This window comes from Leucopleurus acutus, assembly GCF_964270905.1.
Source record: "Leucopleurus acutus genome assembly, chromosome: 6".
NCBI lineage: Eukaryota > Metazoa > Chordata > Mammalia > Artiodactyla > Delphinidae > Leucopleurus > Leucopleurus acutus.
The window spans coordinates 49,572,871-49,598,315 of record NC_139149.1 but is presented as its reverse complement, the minus strand read 5'-3'; the positions used below and the strand labels follow the sequence as shown (position 1 = coordinate 49,598,315).

The 25,445-nt window shown below is 36.0% G+C and overlaps 1 protein-coding gene across 1 annotated transcript in view; it reads left to right on the top strand.

The window, feature by feature from the left end:
• IFIH1 (interferon induced with helicase C domain 1) overlaps window positions 1-25,445 on the top strand; it is a 56,051-nt gene that overhangs the window by 18,793 nt on the left and 11,813 nt on the right. The window contains exons 4-8 of the mRNA XM_082840640.1: window positions 8,346-8,450; window positions 13,699-13,919; window positions 21,143-21,353; window positions 22,413-22,630; window positions 23,791-23,907. Of these exons, the coding sequence (XP_082696766.1) occupies window positions 8,346-8,450; window positions 13,699-13,919; window positions 21,143-21,353; window positions 22,413-22,630; window positions 23,791-23,907 (872 nt within the window). The remainder of the gene's footprint in view (window positions 1-8,345; window positions 8,451-13,698; window positions 13,920-21,142; window positions 21,354-22,412; window positions 22,631-23,790; window positions 23,908-25,445) is intronic.

The window sequence follows — 25,445 nt, the reverse complement described above, 5'->3', positions numbered from 1 at the left end:
AAAAGCAGTGGTTTTAATTTGATCATTAGACCTTACCTTCTCTATTTTGGCATATGAATGAGAACTAGAAGCTAAGAATGAGTTGGTCAGGTCATATTATTGAGAAAACCAAGCACTGGGGTATTGTCCTCACCCTCAGAGAGTTTATAATCCCGTTCAAGAAAACAAGTTTCATGTCCTCAGAGAGAGACAGTAATCTATCTCTAGCAAAAGAGAAGGTATTAAAGGATGAGGGGAGAAGCCTGGTGAAAGAAGGAAGACTTAGAGAAAGCTTACCAGAGAGAAGGAATGTGAGGCAGTTCATCTGCACCTTGAAGGTCCTGTGTTGAACCTGTAAACAGAAGTGGTAGCCAACACTTCCCGTTACACGGACACCATGAGCAAAAGTGCAGGTATAGGGAAGTTCAAAATGTGTTGTGTGTGTGTGTGTGTGTGTGTGTGTGTGTTGAGGGGCTATTGATAATGGAGGAGGCTATCCCTATGTGGGAGTGGGGGGATATGGGTAATCTCTCTACCTTCCACTCAATTTTGCTGCAAAACTAAAATTCTAGGAAAGAAAATCTATAAAAAATTCATCCAGCTATAATAAACACATCAAAATCCAGCTGTAATAAACATAGCAAAGTTTTATAAAAAGTGTGGGTAGGGAAACAGTTGGATTAGAGGGGAACATTTATGGAGGAGGGTGGCTGGAGATAAGGCTTCTAGGATCAATGAGAATTAGTGGGTTTCTCTTACTATGATTTTTACAAAGCCTTGTCCTAAGGCAAAACAATACTTAAATGTTTATCATTCGTTGTTTGGACAATTATGGAATATTAGCCCAAAGCACGTGTGATTATTTCAGATGGCGTTTGTGGGAAAGTCCTTAGTTAGAGGGACGTATCCATCAGGGTGCTGGAATGGGCTCCTTCCAGCTTGCAGGAGCCCAGTGTGCAAGTGTCTTCCCAGTTCCACTTGGTGACGTCATGCTGGTAGCTTGAAATCAGCCATGGTGGGAATATGAATACCAGCAATATTGGCAAACACTTTAAAATTGTTGCTTTTTTCTCCCCAAGAGCTGCTATTGAATATTTACCACGATACCTTTAAACAAATCTCTCCCCATACTTTCCTCAGGTCTACTTAACTTGAATAGCTCTTCCTTAAGGGTGCCTGCCAGCCAAAGAGGTTTCCAGTTCATGATCTTCTATCTTGCCACCTTGGATTGCCAAGACTTACTTCCCATGTGGTCATCAGGCTTATCACTCTTAACTGACTCTGCTCTTGGACTTTTTGCCTCTGCTGCTGACTAGCAATGAATGAACCCACTCTAGTGGGTATGGTTATCCCCACAACCCTGTACTTGAATCATCATCTTTCCCTTTGAGACCCAAGTCCAAAGGCTAAAGGGCATGGATGATACAATTTCAGCCAACATCAATATACACAATTCCAATTTAATTCTGGCTGAAACATTTCAGCAGTGTGAATTCTATAAACAGGAGCACAGGAGCTCCATGGATAGCGACGTGGGCCTGTGGCTCTAGGAGATTTTTTTTTTTTCTCTTTGGGGAACTCATTTCCTAGAAGCTTGGATCCAGGAGAGAATATGCAAGGTGGGTGGAGGTGGCTTCTCTCCATTCTGTGGGAACACATGTTCCCCAGCACAGAGAGCAGAGTCTGACAGACCAAAATGTTAGCGTGTGTGTGTGTGTGTGTGTGTGTGTGTGCGCACACACACACAAATCCATATACATAGAGCTGAAAATAAAAGTCCTCTATCTCCTCTCAAAAAAGATTATTTCAAAAGGAAAGGAATTAGGTATTATTAGTACGACAGTAAGCACACTTAAGAAGCTCATGAGTCTGTGCCCATACGTGCACATGTGTTTGAAGCTTTAGGGGTGGTCTTTGCTGTTCCAGACTGTGGAGATTATGCAACTGGAGGGAAGGTGGGGATAATTGAAGAAGTGAAGCTGATGTGCGTCACGAGGTCAGAGCTAGAATAAATATACCATTATCTAGCAGGTGAAAGTAGACTATTTGCAGACCCTGTAAGCACTACCTCTCAGGAGAATGGATCTGTTGGTGCCCTTCCTCTTTCTCAGTAGCACAGAGGCTTGGCCCCCTTCCTAATGTAATGCAAAACGATTTTCCAGCAAAGAGACTGAGAGCCTGAGGCGAGGGGTAAGAGGAGAAATCTTTTGTGGAGTTAGACATGCATCTTAGGCTGAAAATAGGAGGGACACTACCTGGTAGGGGTAGAAGAACCAATCTGTATCTTATCTAGTGAAACTCACTCAGTTCTTGGGCTGAGTAAACAGTATACTTATCAACTAATTGTTATAATAGCATTTCTCCAGCAGAGGGCATACTTTACATTGGAATAGATCTAAAAAGGCTTTCAAGGAAGAGGTTTTTTTCAATTGAAATTTTTTAATTTCAATTTTCTTTGGCTTCTAAATGGTTTAAAAATATTTTAAAGTATTTAAAGTTCCAGAAGATGTTAAATATAACATTTCTCAGATTCAAGTTAATATTTCTTCCATATTAGTAAGCTATTCAAGATGTGATTATAAAATGAGGCAGTTTTTTTCCATGGCTTATGGACTGGTCTTAGACACTATTATTGTAAGCAAAGCTGTTCTGTATTGTGTTGTTTACAAAATTATTCTAGAAATCCTATCTTTTAACTGGATGAGAATTGTTTTTCTTCATTCCAATAGATTTTGATAGGAATAACTGCTTTTCTTTAACAGGAATCACCAGTGTTTTCTAATCTGTTTCATAGCTAGCTTTGATATTTTTCCTAGAGGAAATGACACCTATCTAAAAGTTAACTAAACTTATTATATAATCTAACTCTAATATTCAAAGCTCATTTAAATAGCAACTTCATGAGAATTTAAGATTTGTTTCTCTTAAAGATTTATTTCCTTGATCTAACAGAATCATTCTCAAGATAAAGGAGAAAGTAGAAACTGCTATCGATATTTTTAAAAATTTTAAAGATTAAGTCACTTGTCAGCGGTGGCTGAGCTCAGATCTGGAGACTGATCTGTTTGACTCCACAGTACATGTTCTTTTCATGGGAACACCCAGTCTCCAATTGACTATCTGATCTATTTTAAAATCATAGACACATGACTATTCATTAGGACATAAGTCCAGATTGATACTGTGAAAAATATTGATACAAAGAATGAAACATGATAATCCTATATAATCAATTGTAGGAATTCTTGGCTTATAAACTCAATAGGTTGGCTTAATTTTGTCATCACATAACACATTTTTTTTTTTTTTTTTTTGCGGTACGCGGGCCTCTCACTGTTGCGGCCTCTCTCGCTGCGGAGCACAGGCTCCGGACATGCAGGCCCAGCCGCTCCGCGGCACGTGGGATCCTCCCGGACCGGGGCACGAACCCGCGCCCCGCGCATCGGCAGGTGGACCCTCAACCACTGCGCCACCAGGGAAGCCCCACATAACACATCTTTGATCTGGCTTTTTGGTGTGTGTGCGTGTGTGTGTGTGTGTGTGTGTGTGTGTGTGTGTGTGTGTGTAACATGATTTCTTTAGGTGAATGCAGGAAGAAAATCTCTGGGAAAGGTATTCTCAATGTTATGGGAGAGAATATATTTTCTTTAATTATTAGAGTTATTTCCTTTAGTACTTCTATTTCTATGAAATCAAAAAAATATCAAATGAATAAGAATTTGCTGCCAAGGAAACAAAATTATTTTTGTGTTGAGAAACTGGAGATTTATATACCCTTAAAATGACAAAGAAATAGACCTCTATATGTTCACTTTCATTTTCATAATGATCTCTAGCCGAATTATTGCAATTAATTTTAATTAATTTTAATTTTTAAGAAGGATAGAAATGCTCTTCTTTTATTTGTGTGCAGAAAATGTTTAAAACTTAGTGCAGATGTTTAATCAACTATACTCCAATATAAAATAAAAATTATAAAAAAACAGTGTGGATGTTTAAAAGTAAAGTAAATGAAAGTTTGTGGGTGAAATCAGAGATGTTAGTTAGCAAAATAAAATAATCTCTAACTTTTTTCCTGGAAAGATAAGCTACTTCAAGATTGATAGAAAACTTGACATTACAATGAAAACTTAAAAAAAAAAAACCTTTCATTTCACTTAACACTATGGATACAGTACTGTTTTCTTGTTTACAAAGCTTTACAATGATCATCAGCCATGCTATGCATTGGGCAAAAAGCACTGGAATTTCATTTCTTTTTATGGCCAAGTAATATTCCATCGTATATATGTGCCACATCTTCTTTATCCATTCATCTGTTGATGGACACTTAGGTTGCTTCCATGTCCTGGCTATTGTAAATAGTGCTGCAATGAACATTGTGGTACGTGACTCTTTTTGAATTATGGTTTTCTCAGGGTATATGCCCAGTAGTGGGATTGCTGGGTCGTATGGTAGTTCTATTTTTAGTTTTTTAAGGAAACTCCATACTGTTTTCCATAGTGGTTGTATCAACTTACATTCCCACCAACAGTGCAGGAGGGTTCCCTTTTCACCACATCGTTTCCAGCATTTATTGTTTCCAGATTTTTTGATAATGGCCATTCTAACTGGCATGAGGTGATACCTCATTGTAGTTTTGATTTGCATTTCTCTAATGATTAGTGATGTTGAGCATCTTTTCATGTGCCTCTTGGCCTCTAGTCGCAGGGCAGGAATAAAGTGGTAGGCATAGAGAATGGACTTGATGACGTGGGGTGGGAGGGTGAAGCTGGGGCAAAGTGAGAGTAGCATCGACATATATACACTACCGAATGTAAAATAGTTGGCTGGTGGGAAGCAGCAGCATAGCACAGGGAGATCAGCTCTGTGCTTTGCGATGACCTAGAGGGGTGGGATAAGGAGGATGGGAGGGAGGCTCAGGAGGGAGGGGATATGGGGACACGTGTATGCATACTGCTGATTCGCTTTATTGTGCAACATAAACTAACACAGTATTGTGAAGCAATTATACTCCAATAAACATCTATTTAAAAAAACAAACCTCAGAAGTCACAGGAAGAGAAAAACTGGAGTTGTTTATCTTAACCATGAAAAGTTTTCATTTGTTACTTTGAAAATAAGCTTTATTAAGTTGCTTAGAAAAAAAAAAACAGTGGAATGGTAGACTTGGATTCAGAAAATGAGACTCCCAGCTCTGCTCCATTCTAGCTGTGTGATCTGGATAAATCATTTAACCTCTCTGAGACTTGGTTTCTCACCTATGAAACTGAGGTGATAATAGGTATCTACCACATAGGATGTTGAGAGCTTAAAATATCACTTGCATTACATCTGTGGAAGCACTGAGCTCAGTGTCCTCTGACACATTGCAGATTTGTCTGCTAAATCAGAATAATCCAGATAATAGACTTAATTAATAATACCCTATTTTGGTAGTAACTTTCTTTAATATTCATAAATTATTCATGCACATTGCATTAAGCAGCTCTCCCAAACCTTATGTATGTTGGAACAAAGTTTGGGGAAAATCCTGACTTTACATATACACGGAGGAGTTCTAAGATAGTGGTTTAACTGCTAGTGATTAGAAAATGAAATGAAAATCAAGTATAATTTCCATGTGGATTATACTTAGTGGAAAACTTAAAGATACAGTGTTCAGTTTTAGATAATATTTGTTAGTGTTTTTCAGTGTTTTTGGCATTGTCTTCAGTTCTCAATACCACATTTAAAACAAGTGAAAAGCATGTCAAAATTCACTTTTTTTGCCTTAAAAATCTTGGTCTCTCTTTCTAGATCTAGAATTATCCTTGCAGTGACATTTTCCCCATCTCATTTTACACCTTGCCTTTTCCTTACAACTCATATTCTCTTTTCATCAGTACATCTGCCCAAAACGCTCTCCTACTTGACAGTTCTATCCCACACTCGCCTCTGAGTTCCTAACAAGGCATACCTCTGGGAATTGCAACGTGCCATATTTAAAATCTCTCAGTGAGATATACAGGCTTTCCCGTGTGATCATAAGGGATTCCTCAAATCTGAGTTTCAAAGCTAATCTACGACAACTGGTAAGCACAGTATTTTCACATGAGTATATTTGTGTTGTGCTAATATATTTAAACAGTATGTAAGTCCATTGACAATTTTTTTTTTTTACAAATTTCTTATAAGCTTTCTTTTAACTTTTAAGAAAGCTATCTTACATATTTAATTGGCATTGGCTGTAATTCCATTATATTTCCCAAGCTAAATGGGCTTATCCAAGTTGGAAGGGAGATGTCACAGACACACGTCACAGATGCTCAATGGAATAGTAGTCGGCAATGAAAAGGAACAAATTACTGATATAAACAGCAATGTGGATGCATCTTGAATGTCTTATGCTAAGTTAACAAAGCCAAACAGAAAGGCTACATATTGCCTGAATTCATTAATATGATATTCTGGAAAAGGCAAAACTCTAGGAACAGAAACCAAGTCAGTGATTGCCAGGCGACCGCAGGAGGGCAGGGACAACAAAGGGACTTGAGGGGATTTTGAGGTGACGGAAAAATCTTGATGGTGATGGTGGTTACAAAACTATACATTTGTCAACTCATCAAACTATCCACCTAAAAAGAGTGATTATTTTACAGTATGGAAATTATACCTCAACATACCTGACTTAAAAAATGAAAGAACCAGTTAAAGAAAAAGAAGATACTTGTAGTTTTAAGGAGTTGTATGTTGTCCCTTTCCAGAGACATTTTATTGATAACATACTATCTGTCTGTTTTTCACCCGTTTCTATTTCCAGTTTAAATATGTGACACTCAGACTAGTTTTACAGAGCTTAAGCCTTCTTTAATATAATTTATTTAGTGCATTTTGAAGATTTAGCATAAAATAATAATTATCTAACACATATAAATATTATGAAATATTATTAATTGTAAAGATATTTTATATATATATTTATTTATTTATTTAAGCTGCACCGCATGGCTTGCAGGATCTTAGTACCCCAACCAGGGATTGAACCCAGGCCCCAGCAGTGAAAGCACGGAGTCCTAACCACTGGACAGCCAGGGAATTCCCAAGAGATTTTTAAATGACATCTTGCCCTAGTAATCCACCAACTACTTGAATTTAATTTCATTTTCCAATCACCAGTAATTAAAGTGCAAAGAGCTTGTTGTACCTAATATTACTCATGGCTGTCAAATCCTGTGAGATAAATTGTGCTAGCTCCATTTTAGTTTTTCTTTTATTCATTTATAGTTATTTTATTGAAGTATAGTTGATGCACAATATTTATATAGGTTACAGGACTACACAATTTTTAAAGGTTATACTGTTTATAGTTATTGTAAACTATTGGCTGTATTCCCTGTGTTGTACAATACATCCTGTAGCTTATTTTGTAATAAGCTATTTTATAATAGCCTGTGCCTCTACTGGCCCCATTTTAAATAAGGGGAAGGAAGTTAGGCTCACAGCATTGCCAACAGAAAATTTCACAAGTCTTTCTAATTCCAAAACCAACATCTGTAACCATCCTTCATTTATTTTTACCAGTTTAGCAATAGTTCTGATCCTTGCGGGTGGGATTGCATAAATCCTTGGAAATAAACTGTAAGGAGGGAAGTTTTCCCTTGACGGAAGGAAGGTTTTCAAAAGGAATTGATACTGAGTGCTGAAAAGAAAAAATCAGGATTAATAAGTGAAAGATGTACCCTTGACCCTCATATTAATTGTAATTCTTTGATGGAAGCTTAGTTTATGTACAGTAAAGAAAAAAAATTATTTCCAACTTCACGTAAGCTCCTAGTGCCACTGCAATGCCAGGCTTTCATGATATTCTTCCTGAGTAAATTCTTTGTGAGATTTTATGTGTATCACTGAACTGCTGTTTTCATAACCTATCAGTAGAACCATGTACTTCATTAATTCATTATTTTTTTCTATAATTTATTAATTCTCTACCATTTTACGTGAAAATGACTCAATGGTTTCTATATCGTACTTTTGTTTAAATGACATTATCAGGCCTAGATCTTCTCTTTTTGGACAAAATGTACACATAGGGGGACGACAAAAGTCATAAACGCTTACAAATTTGCATGACCTCTCATATTGGATGAATGGTACTTTAAGTAGGTAGATATATGTATTTGATTCAGTCCCCGACAGCTGCTCATCCATGGTGGAGTTTTTTAACGTCGCTTGCCAGAAACTCTTACCTTTTATTCATAGTCGTCTGGGTGTGCCTTCTCCACTTGCATTGAACCGTATGTACTGTGTGCTGTAGAGGTGTGCAGTTAAAATACGTTTATTCTCAGAAATATTTTAAAAATATTTTAAAATGTTTTCCTTTGCAGAATCAGACACAAGTTTGGCAGAAGGAAGTGTCAGCTGCTTAGATGAAAGTCTTGGACATAACAGCAACATGGGCAGTGATTCAGGCACCATGGGAAATGATTCAGGTACTGCCTAACTGTTGTGTAAACCTTAAAAAGTGTGAAATAAGACACCATATAGTGGAAAGCATGGGGGCTGTTCATACCCTCCCTAATGTATTTATGCAATTAAAGCAATTCTTTTCTACAGTTGAAGTAGTTTTGGAACTTTGCCATTCACTTTCTTTAAAAGTACAACTTACAAAAGTCTTAGAATCAAGCTCTCTAATTTTGATCCAGCACATAGCTTATTGGTCTGGCATATGCCACGTTCCATAGAATCATGTAATCTATGTTATTTATGTGATCTGTTTCAATTAATCTGACTGCTTTCAAATTATGTACTCAATTTTGTACAAATTATGTACTCAATTTTGTACATTTATTTCCAACCCCTAATTTTTAAAAATTAAAATACATTATAAATAAAAAATACTATCAATAAGATGAGTATGACTGTAGTTAATGGCATATAATGAGTCCTTCTTAAAATAAGAGCTAGAATTTACACATATAGTTAAAATAATTTCAATTTGTATGAACACCTCTTTAATTGAGTTTGCAAAATATTTTCATCACTAAATGAGAAATTTACTAGGTATTTCCCAAATTGTTCCTCATATCAGTTGAATATCCCGCCAGCAATAAATAAGAGTGCCTCTTCCCAATCCCCACACTTTAGCAAGACTTCCTGTTATCAGACTCCCCAACTTTTGTCCGTCTGATCGATTTCAAATCTCTTCTTTCTGTTCTTTGAATGTGCACTTCCATTATTATTACTGAGGTAAAATGTTAACATCTTTTAAGAATGGATGATGGGTCCTTGGATGTCTGTTACACTACTTTCTAATATTTGGCTATATGTTTGAAATATTTTATAATTAAACTTAACAAATTAGCACAAACAAAAAACAATGTTTTGCAATGTGGCCAGCTAAGAGGCAGCAGCAAAATGGCAAATTAAGAACAAATTACTTCATTCTTCATTCATTCTGTGATTGAGTTGTAGAAAACACGGAGAAAATATTGTGTACTTTAGATTATCCTGCATTGTCAGAAGGATTCTAGAAATTTACATCTACAATAGGCCTAAAGGGGCAAAACAGTTTACATAAAGATGGCCATCTGCCCTAAAAGCTTTCCCAATTGGAATGTATCACCTCTTTTATTTAAATGCCCTTTTCTCTTAGTAACACCACTGAATCTCTTAGAACAAGTTGGTTTGAGGAAACACAATTCACCAAATGTCAGTCATAACTTTAATGTTAATTAAAAAGGGTTAATTAATTTTCTGTTCAATTTAGTCAGTGTTTATTAAGTTCTTGCCATGTGCATATATCTGTAGATTGTATTTGTTTTTTCTATGCTTGTTATACAACTGTTAAATTTAATATTTAACATTTTTATTAAATGCTATTGATGCTAGAACTCAAAATATACTCTAGCTAATATTTAACATCTTTATGGTTGCTTTAAGCTTCTGAACCTCATCCTAATTTTTGTTTGTCTAAGTAAGGGCTTTTCAACAATATTCATTCATTTAATAAATATTTAATGGATATTCTCTATGTGCTGGGAATTTTGTCAGTTTAGAGCTGTTAGCAAATGTAACTATTTACTGATTTTCAGTCTTCAATGTGGCATGAAAGACATGATAAATCTGAATGCAGCCTACATTTAAAAAGCAAATACATTTTCAAAGGCAAATACATTTGAAGACAAACACATTTTTAAAGGGCACTCATTGAAGCTCTGGATGGTCAGTGTTTAGGAACAAAGACTAGTGGGTATAAAATTGCATAGTGGGTAGCAAAATTCTGAAATTATAAAATTCTGAAATTCCTTTCCCTCAGGTGCATGATATAGGCTGAAGTGGAAATCAATTCAAAAACAGGTTTATGTAAACTGTGAATTATTAAACACATATTGAATCACTGAAAGCATTGCAGTGTTTGGGATTATGTTTTAACTTCTGAGGTTGACATCAAACGGACCCTATTCCACATGCCCTTTGTCCATCTTCAGAGGTTACATGATGGGCCATAAGGATCATGGATGTGACATTAAGTTCCTTCTTAGAAATATTATTATGCCCAAGTAAAGCATAATTAGTGGCACTTTTAAAGTTTAAATATTCTAATTATACTATGGGAGGCTTTTTTGTTTTTCTGTTTCTCATTCTCAGAGAGATATACTGCTTCTCTCAAAGTGGCAATATTTTTGGCAGTGCACATTGGCCTGATATATAAAAAGTGTTTCCTTACTATTTCGAGGTAATATCTGTTAATATTTCTCCAGCTGGAATGGTGTATTTTTCTGAGGTTACATACTATAGGTAAAGGAATACTTTGTCGATTTCAAACACATGCAGTGACAGACCTTTTCTCTCCAAGAATAACTCAGCTGTCAAAATCAATGTGAGAATGAAATTTGCCACATGGTGTAGTTCCAATAGAATGTTATTATTTAAGCCCTATTTGATTTCATTTTTTGACCATTTGTATGGTATAGTGTAACTTTAAGATCTTTGATTAATATTTGTCGTAGAGGATGGGCACAGTGTTATTCAAAGACTGTGCATATTTTAAATACCATTTTCGTTGTTGCATTTAATTGATTTTGCTTTTCAAAGAGAGCCAAAAACAACAAACAAACAAAACCCAAACATTTTTTTTTTTTTATAAAGGAAATTGGCTCCTGGCTTCTTGATACCAGCCCAATTCTCTCCTTCTGGTGGCAGAGAAGAGAAAATTCTCTTTTCGTTGCTTATGTGGATACATTCTTCCATCCCTATGTCAGAGGATGTGATAAGGCAAGAATCAGGCTGAATATTTAGCACTCACCCAGCTCTTTTTCTTTGGATGCTATCCTCACAATGAATCCAGCTCTAATTTTTCCATATTCACTCTGTGCCTCTCTTTTAAACTTGGGGGCACCCATCAAGTTTCCTGGACTTGACTCAAAAAAATATGAAAGATATTGAGCTGTCCACTAGCCAGATATTTTCAATGGCAGTAGTGGAGTGCCCTAGCCTCTGAAGTCCTTGAAAACAAGGACTGTGTTCTTGGGAGTGCCTGGCATTTAGTAGGCACCCAGTAAATGTTTACTTCGGAATGAATTAGTGGTACATGACTAGATAAGTAACAGTAAACGTCATGCATTTGGTTCAAGAATTAAATTTTGAGCACGATAGCTCTTAACTCTTCTTAAGCGTATTAGTACAACAAATATCTAATATATATGAGGGATATTGATGTCTTACTCATTTGACATCATTTTAGATTCCTGGAAAAGAGACTTAGAAAATTGGTCTCAGTTTCTCTTTTTAATTTTTGTTACCCAAGGATATAGTAGTAAGCATGAAAAAGAAAAGGGGAAAATGATTATTTAAAAAGTACATGCAACTATTTTGAGGGAAGCTGAATTTTATTATTTTCTTAAATCTATGAAAAAATGTACCTAGAGTGAAATTAAATAGAATTTGCTTATATCTTTTAATAAATTTCCTGCCTCAAATGGCAATTTAGCAAAAGTAAATTCCTGGATCTTGGTGTTAAAACACAATTTAAAGTACATCTTCCTTTGCAAACATTCTGGCTCTTTGGTAAAAGTTAGGTGGCAAATGCTCAAAATATAGGTGGAATATTAGAATTTTGATAATCTATAAAAGCCACTTAGAGAAATAATGATATTCTTAAATCAACTTGAATCTTACATAAATATAATAAAGATGAATTATAATTGCTATAGAGTTCAAAACAAGCATGGAAAGAAAACTTGTCAATGTATGTTTTTAAAAGCTGGTGATCTTGAATGAGTTTTTCCTGACAGTCATAGGAAATGAATCAGCAGATGAGCCAATGATAACGTAAATGTATTGCATGTGTTTACTCATCCATACAGAAGACAAATGTCCTGCCAGGTTAGTAGATGACCCTTACTAAGTGGTGTTTGGTGTGAATTTTCCTACCTGTTCAGATAGTGCTATAACAACAAGTTAAAACCCAGTTAAATAGAATCATCCAGTTCCTGAAACGGAACAATCAGCAACTTTTTTGAAGTTAATGGGATTATGTTAGTTTAGTTTTATTGCAATCATTGATAAGAGAAAGAACGCTTACTTCACGTGTAATGAAATATTGATAAGTGCTGTCATTTCATTTTTTCTGTAATTACGTAAAGCATAAGATGGGCTTTTAAATTGATGTAATATTTATTTTACTGCATTCCACATGGTAAGTTATACATTTTTAGATCTTTTCCCCTGACTGATTAGATAAATAGGGTCACTTCTAAACAAAATATATTTAAACCAAGATATATTATAATGATTTGATTCTAATGTTTATAAAATTAATGTATGTTAGTACTTATTTTGTCAGTATTTTAAATTTAGAAATCTATGTTAATTGGAAATATTTTTAATATATTGTGCTTTGAGTTTCAGGAAAATATGAATACGTGGAGACATACTTATAAAGAAGTGATAAAAATCACATTCAAAACCAAATGGCAAAATTAGTTACAATTCAGTTAAAACCAACAAAATCGTTTTTCATCTTTCAGTGAAAACATAAAAATTAAAGGCTAGCACGGGAGGTTTTCTTTTTCCCTAAATATTGCTTCTGTTTAATCTGTTTGTCTTAAATGGCAAAAATGGGATTTGGGGGAAACCATTTTTAGATACTTGAGATAGATGATAGATAGATAGATAGATAGACAGAAGTGCTCTTTGGTATTTGGTTTGTCAGGTAAAGTTTTTCAAATGGAAAGTAGCATCAGCTCTAATACTTCTCTGCAATAAAAAGTGAAGGGAAATACAGAACAAGGAGGACTAATGAGCCCTACTTTCCCAGTTCCTCTTGATCTGTTGGTGGAAAGGCTAAGAGAAAAAAGTGGGGCAGAATGGTTCCACAGAGAAATGGCAAGTCTGATGCATTAAGAACCATAAACTGCCAAGTCTGCACCACAGTCATTTCCACTTGGCTTTGCCCACTCTGTGAAAAGACTCTTCTGTGTTGCCCCCTCCTAGGCCTCCATCCTGTTAATTCATTCCCTCTGTACCCCCATCTCCCCAGGCCACTTCCATAGCGCTTGGGTTGTATCCTGCAGTTGCAGAGAGCTGACACGCATTTGGTACAGGAAATAGAAATTTGGTTTGGACCACACGTGAAAGGGAATTTAAGCCACAATATTTGTGTTCAGTTTCAGGCCTCCTAGCCTTAGTTATTGTGTTGCCTATTTCCTTATTTTTCTTCCTTTTCACCTCCTTCAGATGAAGAGAATGCGGTACCAAGAGCATCCCCTGAGCCAGAAATGCATCTCAGGCCTTACCAACTGGAAGTGGCCCAGCCAGCCTTGGAGGGGAAGAATATCATTATATGCCTCCCTACAGGGAGTGGGAAAACCAGAGTGGCCGTTTACATTGCCAAGGATCACTTGGACAAGAAGAAAAAAGCATCTGAACTTGGAAAAGTTATAGTCCTTGTCAATAAGGTATTCAAACAGCACATAAATAGAACATGGTTTATTTTCATTTTATTTTTCTGAAGCATTTGTATAGTGACATTTGTAACAATGGATCACACATTTAATTTAATTAGGAAAAATGTCAAAATAAGTAATTTATTTTAAATCTTTGCTTTTCCAGCTATATGTAATATCTCAGTTATTAGCTGTTAAAGTCGATTTTTTTTCTCTTAAGCCAGAACATTAAGTTAAATGGCTGTAACTGAGGTATAAAGAGTATTTTACCCAGATTTTCTTTAAGGTGAACTGGTACTAATTTATCACTGCATATGAACATAAATGACCTCAAAATATCCCTGGAATCTAGGGTTAAACATTGTGTTCTAGAGTCTCTTTAACCACTGACGCTTAGTCAAAAGTGGCAAGTCTCTTTATTCAGAATATATGCAATTTGGTTTGAAGATGAAGAGAAAATTAAGTGACTATTTGGCTGATTTATATCAAATTAAATCGATAAATAATTTTCAGATATTTTGTATACGTAAATATATACATATATCATTCAATGCAACTGAGATTTTCTTTAGTGTTTATATCTTAGGATTTTTGAAGCGTATCTTCATAAACAGGTATAGGTCTCCTTCATTTTAAACAAAATCTAGTTACCTGAGCTTTATTCAGATACATCAGAGTTTATTAATTTATAAATTTGCAAATTGGGGATATTAATCTTTGCCATTTTATGGAGTAAAATTGAGTACACTTTTCCATGACCAGAAACAGTCTTTTTTCCCATTACTTATGGTAACTAGATTCTCATTTACTCCTTTACAGAAATTATAGTAATAGACTATATATGTAACTTTCCTCTATTTTTTGGATTTCTATTATGCTGAAAGTTTTAGTTGCAACCTGCTTTTCAGTACCAAAGAAACATACTCAGAATCCACTATCTTAATGATTTATGTCATGTAGCTCCAAATGTACTTTGTATGTACATGCTAAGCCTAAAGATTGCTCCTTTATTCTTACATGCCCACTATTAGAACAGTTTTTGTGTATGTGTGTGTGTGTGTGGTAATGGTGATACGTTAGAATTTTTTTCCATAGCTTTTCATGTATTTCCTTTATTAAGGATATTATCTTTTGGAATAAAAGAAATCCAGGTGTTAATACAATTTCTACCTACCAGTAATTTGATTTCGGGCAAATCACTAACTTCTCTTACTTTAGTTTCCTCATCTGTAAAGTGAATAAAAGAATACTACCCTATACAGGGTTGGAAGTTTAAATTAGATAATCTATCTAAAGCCTAAGAGTGACTCAGTAAATATTAGTTCTTTCTTCCATCCCTTCTTCCTTTATAACTAATAAAGTGGAATTCCTTAACCAGTGAGCAGGGCCTTAAGTGCCAGGTCCAGAGAAGAGAACAAAGTTAATTGGATTTGAAACCACTTAAGCTGATGCTCTTGATACCATTTGAACATTCTGCCATTTCCTCAAGCTCATTCCCTTCATCTACTCTCCCAAAGAGCTCTCCTTCCCTACTTGCCTGTCTCTCTGTTCGTTATATTACCTCCTCCGAAGCACATAGCCTCAAAACCTATGAATTATTTTTGATTCATCACCTTCCTTTTCTTCCCTTATCGGGTCACCGCATCATCGACTATTAGAGTTGAAAGACTCCTTCGAGATCCTGTTTTTATCCATTGCTGAGTGGTTCTCTCACCTCTGCTGAGTAACTTCTCATATCAAGGAGGTCCTCCTTCTAACAAGACAGCTCAATCCATTCTTTGAACAACTGTCACTGCTGGAAAGCCCTACCTGCATTCATCAAAATCTGTTTCTCTGGAATACACTCTGATTTGTTAGTGTTCGTTCCTCTGTGATTATACAGAGTAAGCTGAGCCTTAATTCCTCTGCCTTATGACAGCCCTTCACATAGAGAAGGAAGGCTTGCATCATGTGACCCTAAAGTGATTTTTCTCTTAGTTTCCTGGGATAAATACTTCCAGTTGCTTTATACGTTCTTCATATAACATGGTTTCCAGACTTTTCATCATCCTGAGAGCTCATACTTTTCCAGACATTATCTAAAACCCTGTTAAAACACAGTGTCTAGGGCTGGACAAAATACTATAGATATAGTCTCAGTGTAGAGTATAGGAGAGATGAGATGTGACATTTGATCCGTGACTGGGTTTGTCTTTATCGCCAGTTCTGGCACCACAGACTCATCTGGAGTTTTCTATAACCTAAGAATCCTCAGCTCCTTTTCATTTGAAAATCTGTGAAACTAGGCCTCTCTTGTTATTTTTGTGTAGTTAATTTTGAGCCTAAATGCAAATACTTACATTTATTTTTTTCATATTATTCATCTTGATTGATCTTTTCAGGTCTCATGTTTTTGTATGCATCTCACGCACCTTCCTTTTTGTATAACTCCTTATCCTCTCAGTGCTGTATTCTGGTTGCGAATCTTTCGTCCCATTGGATCAAGGTGATACTTACAAATGCACATTTGCAGCCATGTTTAAATGTTAAATTATCCTCATTAGTTACTCATATTCATTGCATTGTTGTGTAGACATTTAAGGACATGGGTCTAATTCCTGATCTGTTTCCCTGTTGTTTTTCCCTAAGAATTATTAGAAATCCCTCCACTAGATCTTCCATCTATGTCATAATCGTTTACTCTATTATCCCATTTCTTTGAATTTTAAACTAATTTCAGCTTTAATTCTTTTTGATTGAGTCAGGTAATCTCAGACCCAATAAGTCAATATAACCTGCATTCTGTATTTGGCCCAATGGCAAGGTATTATAACCCTTGATCTAGGAAGGAGAAATCCTGTTCCTAACACCATTTACTTTTATCACCCTCCATCCTTTCCAAAGCTATCACCTTTACAGGCAGGGAAAGATGAAAACACCACCTGTGTTCCCAGACTTTCTATTTCCTATCTAGGGCTTCAACATCATGAGAGAGAAGTCCCAGGTTCCTTCAGATGCTATAATGCAGCCCGATATGATTCAGCAGAAGTGGGTAGCAGTTGGGTTTGATTGGTCTTGGCAGGCACTCTGTCACACCTCAGGAAAAGGCTCCCAGAGGCTCACATGCCTCCCAGTTAGCCATGTCAGGCTTGCATCTGGCTCTCTCTGTGTCCTTCAGTAGGGAGTCAACACCACCCAAAGTGAGTCTCAGGATTTCCAACACCTGCTACCACCTGTGACACTGTCTTTTTGTTCTGTAGACCAGAAGATGCGGCTTCTTTGGAAGATCTCGGCCCACCCTTTGTGGGCAGAACCTCAGGTTTTTATGCCACTCCATAGTATAGAGATTCTTAAATCATTCAACAACATGAGAGTATTTAAAGACAAATCAAATGCAGATCCTGCCCTCAAGGAGTCTACAGTCTAGGAAATGAGAGATATGTATTAATATAATAATAAATATTGTATTACACTTTATATTATCTCATTAAAACCACACAGCTATTCTTTGAAGTAACCATAATTATCTCCATTTTACCAATCAGGAAACAGAGGCTTTGAGGCTTTGATTGGCCTGTCAGGGGTCATCCAGCCAATTAGCAGCAAGGCTGAGACTTGAATGCTTTTCTTCTGAAGTGAACTGGTCCTCCCTTCTGTCATTCTCCACTGCTAGAATAAAAGGATGGTGAAATACCAGCGAAGTTTTCTGAGTACTGGCAATATGTCAGCCTCTATTTCATTTAATTTTCATAACAATTCCACCACAGGTTAATATTTTCCTGACTTTATTAATGCGGAAATCGAGATGATTAAGAGCCTTGTCCAAGGTCACACAATAAGCAAGTAGCTGGAGCAGTTGTTTTCAGAGCTCACTTTCTCTCCTCTGGAGCATGCTATCTGCACTAAATTTAATTTTCCTTCTCTTCCCCAGAATCTTTTTTGCTGACTTCCTTCTTAGATTATTTCCTCTTTCTTGTATAAGTAGAAGGAAAAGAATAGTTCTAGAAAAGTGAATTGGAAATGACTTTGTGGAAGAAAGATAAAAGCTGTGGTTCTCAAATTTTAAAAAGAACTAAATGTCATATTGGAAGCTTCATAAAAGGGCAAACTTCCGCTTCCCTGGTGGCTCAGTGGTTAAGAATCCACCTGCCAATACAGGGGACACGGGTTCGAGTCCTGGTCCGGGAAAAGCCCACATGCCACGGAGCAACTAAGCCATGCTCCACAACTACTGAGCCTGTGCTCTAGAGCCCGCAAGCCACAACTGCTGAAGCCCGCGCGCCTAGAGACTGTGCTCTGCAACAAGAGAAGCCACCGCAATGAGAAGCCTGCGCACCGCAACGAAGAGCAGCCCCTGCTCGCGGCAACTAGAGAAAGCCCACGCGCAGCAACAAAGACCTAATGCAGCCAAAAATAAATAAATAAATAAATAAATTAAAAAAAAAAAAAAGAAGCACAAGCTTTAAGACTCAGTCCCCAGAGATGGTCGGTCCCTAGATTAAGTAGTTCTTAGGTGGGGCTCAGGAGTCTGTATTTTCCAAATCTCTGAATTGATTTTGTGGCAAGTAGACAAGAGACTTCACTTTGGGGTTGGAGGTGGGTGGGTAGGTGGGAACCACTAACTGAAAATTTCTCTTTCTACCCTGTGTTATGCTCTTTCACTTACCAAACTTGGTTATTGATTCACTTTGTTTCCTTGGAATTCATGGATTCCATTTAACCCCTCCTCCCCTCCACATTCACTCTTAGAAGCCCTCAACATTTCTACTAAATAATAATACAAAGATGTGTTCTTCCTACACGGTTCTCTCCAGCCAGGAGGATCAGCCAGCCCTTATTTTTCACATAAGTGGAGTTCATCTCAGGTTAAAAAAAAAAAAAAAAAAAGAATAATGCATACCTTGCGGAAAGATAACCACTGATCACATTATCAGGTAATTAAATTATGAGGAGTATAATGTACATTCTTTGATTTTTGGCCTTGAAACTCTTCCTGCCAACTCTATTTGCCACACTGTACACTCCTGGGCTTCCATTGTACAAATTCTCCTAGGATATGACCTTCAAGATGGCCTGGTTATTCCTTTCCCCAGTATAGGAGCTATTCTGAATGACTAGTGATGTGTAGCCTTGCCGCGTCAACTCAGCCACCTGCAGCAGGCACTACAACATACAGAGAGTCAGCTCTTTCTTTCTCTACATGCAACAAAACCTTTATTAACACTTTGAACAGGTCCAGCTATTACCGAAGCTGGTAATTTCTAAGTGTAAATTGGGGTAGAACAAAGAGTAGTGCCATCATTTGGGCCTTGTGAATGAAAGACTGAAGAATTGACAGCCCCCCCTCCAACAGAGGAGCAGGTGCAAGGGCAATGTTTTCTGGAAGTTGTAGTCAGATAGAGTGGGGCTATCTTCCATCTGCTTGCCTGTAGAGAGGAGCTCTGCTGGCCAGTGGGGATGACTTCTTTATTCTGGATTTTAGCTTTCACTTATATCCTCCATGAAATCGCTGGGTTCCTCCTCCAGGGTGATGGTCCTGCAGGTCAGGGTCTTCACGGAGATTTGCACTTTGACCTGTTAGCAAATGTGAAAATACTGTGAGTCAACAATCAGGGGGAGTCACCTCAGTGCCAACGCACTCACTGGACAGCCTCTCTGAAAGAGTTTTCACTGATTTGGTGTTTTTGTTTTTGTTTTGTTTTTTAATTGAAGTATAATTGATTTACAGTGTTTCAGGTGTACAACACAGTGCTTCAGTTTTTTTTTATATATATATATATATATATTATATATACTCTTTTTCAGATTCTTTTCCACTATAGGTTATTACAAGATATTGAACATAGTTCCCTGTTCTATACAGTAGGTCCTTATTATTTATCTATTTTGTATATAGTAGTGTGTATCTGTTAATCCCAAATTCCCAATTTATGCCTCCCCCGCCTTTCCCCTTTGGTAATCATAAGTTTGTTTTTCTTTTCTTCTCTTTTTTTTTTCTTTTTGACTGCACCACGCAGCTTGTGGGATCTCAGTTCCCCAACCAGGGATTGAACCTGGGCCATGGCAGTGAAAGGCCAGAATCCTAACCACTAGGTCACTAGGGAACTCCCATAAGTTTGTTTTCTATGTCTGTGAGTCTATTTCTATTTTGTAAATAAGTTCATTTGTATCATTTTTAAAGATTCCTCATATAAGTGATATCATATCATTATTTGTCTTTCTCTGTCTGACTTACTTCACTTAGTAGGATAATCTCCAGGTCCATCCATGTTGCCGCAAGTGGCATTATTTAATTCTCTTTTATGGCTGAGTAATATTCCATTGTGTATATATACCAAATCTTTTTTATCCATTCATCTGCTGATTGACATTTAGGTTGCTTCCATGTCTTGGCTATTGTAAATAATGCTGCTATGAACACTGGGGTGCATGTGTCTTTTCAAATTAGGGTTTTCATCTTTTCCAGATATACACCCAGGAGTGGGATTGCTGAATCATATGGTTACTGAATTTTTATTTTTTAAGGAACCTGCTATTTTGTTCTTTCTCAGCCACCAAAGCTAGTCCAGCAGTCCATCCTTTCACCGCCATCCTTTCCCTTAGGCAACGTCTTGCCTCTTCACCTTTGGTTTTCTGCTTCCTCCAATTCCTTAGGCAGGTTGCCTCTGGCCTGATTCCCAAAAAATAACTCTACAGAACAATTCATAAGGGTCCTATGAACTGTTATACAAAATTTCAAGTACTCTGCTTGGTGTTCATAGCCCTTTATAGCTTGACCCTGTTTTACAATCTCAAAATTTATTTCTTATTCAGCCTTAGTTTCAGTTTATCTCTTCACTGACCCATGGTTTACAAGATTAAAATTCCTCCTAAACCCCTCTTTTGAGGGGTCAGTTGCTTCTTCCATTTTGCTGTCACTTTCTATGTGTTTCCATGGGAGAATGATCACATTGTGTTGTGATAATTTGTTTTGTTTTGTTGATTCTTGGTCCATGTGCTCAGCTAGAATGAGTTCCTGACAGTTGTGAACCATAATTTAAACATCTTTGTGTCCCAGACACAATGTCTACACCTAATAGACATTCAATAAATACTTATTGACACGTGAATGAATGGAATGATGGATAGGTTGTTACACCTAATTAACTGATAACGCAAACACCTCTGTTAATGCTCGACACATAGTAGGCCTTTGAGCAATACTCCTTTTGTTTGACAATGCTCTTTCTCTCTTTTTAACTTTGGCATTTTTAAAGGTACCATTAGTTGAACAGCTCTTCCGCAAAGAGTTCGAACCATTTTTGAAGAAATGGTATCATGTTACTAGATTAAGTGGTGATACCCAATTGAAAATAACATTTCCAGAAGTTGTCAAGTCTCATGATGTTATTATCAGTACAGCTCAAATCCTTGAAAACTCCCTTTTAAACTTAGAAGAAGGCGAAGATGATGGTGTACAGTTGTCAGGTTGGTTGAAATGTTTATTTTTGTAAAAAGAATTAGTAATACTAAAGGTAGTAACAGAAGCTGTATTAGTTACATAGTTTTTAAAATGTTGATTAATTTTGATTTATTATTTTTTGTCAATTTTTAATTGATGTATACTTGATTTACAATGTATTAATTTCTGCTGTACAACAAAATGATTCATTTCTACATATAATACATTCATTTTTATATTCTTTTCCATTATCTTTTATCGTAGGTTATTGAATATAGTTCTCTGTGCTGTACAGTAGGATCTTGTTGTTTATCCATTCTAGGTATAAAAGCTTACATCTGCTAACCCTAACCTCCCACTCGATAATTTTGATTTAGATTGTCTTCCATTGCTTAAGTTTTCATTCAAACCCTTCTTCCTTAGGGAAGCAAACAAAAAGTTGGGTAAGTTTTTAATTAGATCACTTTATTCTGCATAAGAATATAATTATTAAATCAAACACTTACTGGACTTTTCATTCACTCCGTATTTTTAATTACCGACAAGTTCTTTTTACATATTAGTGGATCCTGTAAGATATGCCTTCTTCTCCATAGAATAAATACAATCCTTTCTATTTTGTAGGGGATGGGAAGAAAAGGTAGGAGAGAGGTAAGGAAAGAAGTATATATAATCATAATAATTAAATGCAATGTTAAAACAAGGTAAAATTACTCCTTTTTAAATCATGTTTTTCATTTGATAGAATGAAAATAAAATTCACCAACTTAAAATTAAATATTTTTTAAAGAACAAAAATGTAATCCTGAGAGTTTTGAGGAATAAGCCAGGGTTTGAAGTCCATCCCGTAACACTTTTTAGATCTATAAATTTTCCAAAACTCATCTATTAAGTGGGGATAGTGTCTAACAGGGATAGTTTCATGATTAATATACACAAACATCTGTATATACAGGTGGCTAGGATAGTTACATTTCCCCTTGAAAGGTGAAAGGTGCTTGGCTGCTCAGTTTCCTAGCTTAAAGGTACTTTTACACTGTACCTTGCCAAGATGGACAAATGAACCATTTGAATTTTCTTTTAAGACTTTTCTCTCATCATTATTGATGAATGCCATCACACCAACAAAGAAGAAGTCTATAATAACATCATGAGGCGTTATTTGAACCAGAAGTTGAAAAACAACAGACTTGAGAAAGAAGACAAACCAGTGATTCCCTTACCTCAGATACTGGGACTGACAGCATCGCCAGGTGTTGGAGGGGCCAGAAAGCAAGCCAAAGCTGAAGAACACATTTTAAAAGTAAGTAAATCATTAACTTTATGCGTAACCAAGAAAACCAAAGTTAAAGGAAATGACAGTGCTTCTTGGGTAAGATTAAGTCCAAGTGCCATGGCGTGCATGAAAGATGGTATTCCATGATCATCACTTAAGTGAAATCTATACACTTCAAAGTAAATACACTCAATCTTCTACAAAACAGTAAGTACCTTAATAAACAATTTTGACACAGAACAATATCACAAAAATTGTGGAAAGCAAACGTAATTAGTGAAAAATTGGGACAAATGAAATACCTTCTTTTAAATATCTACCCCATTGTTAAACTTAATGATCTACTTGATATAGAAATATGCATAAACTATGAAAGTTTCTAATTTTTATACACATTCCCTGAGTTTCTAAATTGTATATTTTCTTCTGTGCCTTTTTTTGTTCTGTGTGATACTCAGATTCTGGGCAATTCAAATTAAATAGGAAAATGGAGATATGAGAACCTTTAATTAAAGGTGTATTTCTTGTCAGCTGCCCCCAAATGGTAACAACACATAAAGTACTATTGTTGATCTCAAGCATTGAATGAATTCAGAGTAACTCACAAAGTATGTTGGCACCAAGGCATTGCATTTGTATGTTAAGTCCCTTTAAGTTGAGGTCAGTAAAAATCGTAGAGTAGACAAGAGCACAATTATTGGTTCCAACATATAATTTATTACTAGCATTAAGGACTAACTCCAATCCACATCCAGGCACATGGGCTCTGGCTGCTCCTCTCTTTGCACTGCCCGCTTTTATATGTAGAAGAAAGTGGTAATATGATCCATGGATGTCAAGATGACCCTTAAAATGCCTCATGTAATATGGTTAGCTCATAATCATTCTCTTCCCATCTCTGCAATTTTCTGTACTCTCTTCATGTCAATTTTTCCAGCTGGAAAATGGAATGTAAGGAATGAAGATAAATACTTCTTTTTTCTGGAATTTTTCACCAACTTGATTTAGAAGTTCTTTTTTTAATCTATCAGAATAAATGTTTTTGGTTAGTCAGATCCACAGTAAAGCAATACTAAAATGCTATGTTTAGCAAATCATGCTACTTACTTCTTACATGAGAAAGAATTCTACATTGAATCAATTGAAAGGGAAAAGTATTTGAATATTGAAAAATGTCTCTTTTTCAGATATGTGCCAATCTTGATGCATTTACCATTAAAACCGTGAAAGAAAATACGGATCAACTTAAAGACCAAATAAAGGAGCCATGTAAAAAGTTCGTAATCGCAGATGACACCAAAGAAGTATGTGCTTAAATTTTTATATTCATTTGATGGTTCACAACTGAACGATGCAAAGATTATTTATACTGACCCTGTGAAGAATGTTATTTTAAATTTTTAGCAAAAAAGTTACAGTGTTATTCCTTTTTTATTGATATTGGGCAACAAAGCACTGCTGTGAAGTCTCTCTTCAATTCTTCGTTCAGCTTTCTAGTTTATATGAAGAGTAGCTCAGTGGTTGGTTGACTTCATATGAGCCACTATGGGGTAGGGGTGGCGGAGGGGATGAGGAGGGTTGTAAGGCTAAACTAGAGGGATCACCATAGTTTCTTTTATTCTTTTTACTTTCTTGATGAATTCCAGAATTGATTTCCTGACATTGAAGAGAGGTAACAGATTACAGTTGGCAATGATAATGGGAATCCTACCTACCTGACACATTTACTTTCTTATGAAAATACTTACAGTAAAGCAGTGAAATATTTAATTTAATGGTATTTTTGTGATGAACACCTTCACTGATTATAAAAACCAACTGAGAGTCAGTTTGAACATTATAACCAGTACATTATGTCAGTACTTTCTTTTGTAAAATATAAAAAGCATCATAAATTTTAGCTGTGTGTACTTGATAATAAGTGTAATCTTTGCAAATCTACCTCATAAGGATGTTGAATTATGCATAACAGATAACATTGTGTTTGAAATGTAGGAACTGAACTAACGTTAGCAACCAATTGCCATAGGTCATTCTTTTTTGGAAATTCTGAAAAACAGCACTATCTATTCCAGCTGAAGTAACACATTTGAATGTACTTTATTTTTTTTCACTTTTTGTTACTTATTCAGTTTTATGTGATAAGTTTAAATGCATGTTTCTAATCATAATCATTAAAAAAAATCCACAACATCTGTGGTCATCCATTTACAACGCTTGGTGTCAGTTTATTTATCTCTTGTAAAAATAAAATACAGTGTGCGTGTGTGGAAAAAAAAAGTGATGTAAAAAAAAACCTAATATAGCGTCATATGTCAATTATATCTCAATAAAAGAGCAAAGTAATAGTTATTAATCTCTTCTATATAATTTATCTCTTGTATATAATTTTTTCATTTTGAGAATGTTATAAATGTTTGATTCTTGTATGTAGGACATATCTGAGTTTTAAATCTCACAGCATTTTACCTTTTAATTGGTATGTTTATCTCATTTATATGTATGTGATAATGAATATATTTGACCTTCAGTCTAAAAAAGAAATCCACAACATCCTCCGAGTATATTTTATTTTATTTATTTATTTTTTAATTAATTAATTTATTTATTTATTTTGGCTGTGCCAGCTCCCAGTGGTGGCACGCAGACTTCTTGTTTGCGGCATGCGGACTTCCTAGTTGCAGCATGCGGACTCTTAGTTGCGGCATGCATGAGGGATGCATGTGGGATCTAGTTCCCCGATCAGGGATCAGACCTGGGGCCCCTGCATTGGGAGTGCAGAGTCTTACCTACTGAACCACCAGGGAAGTCCCCTCAGGGTATATTTTAAAAGAATTTGCCA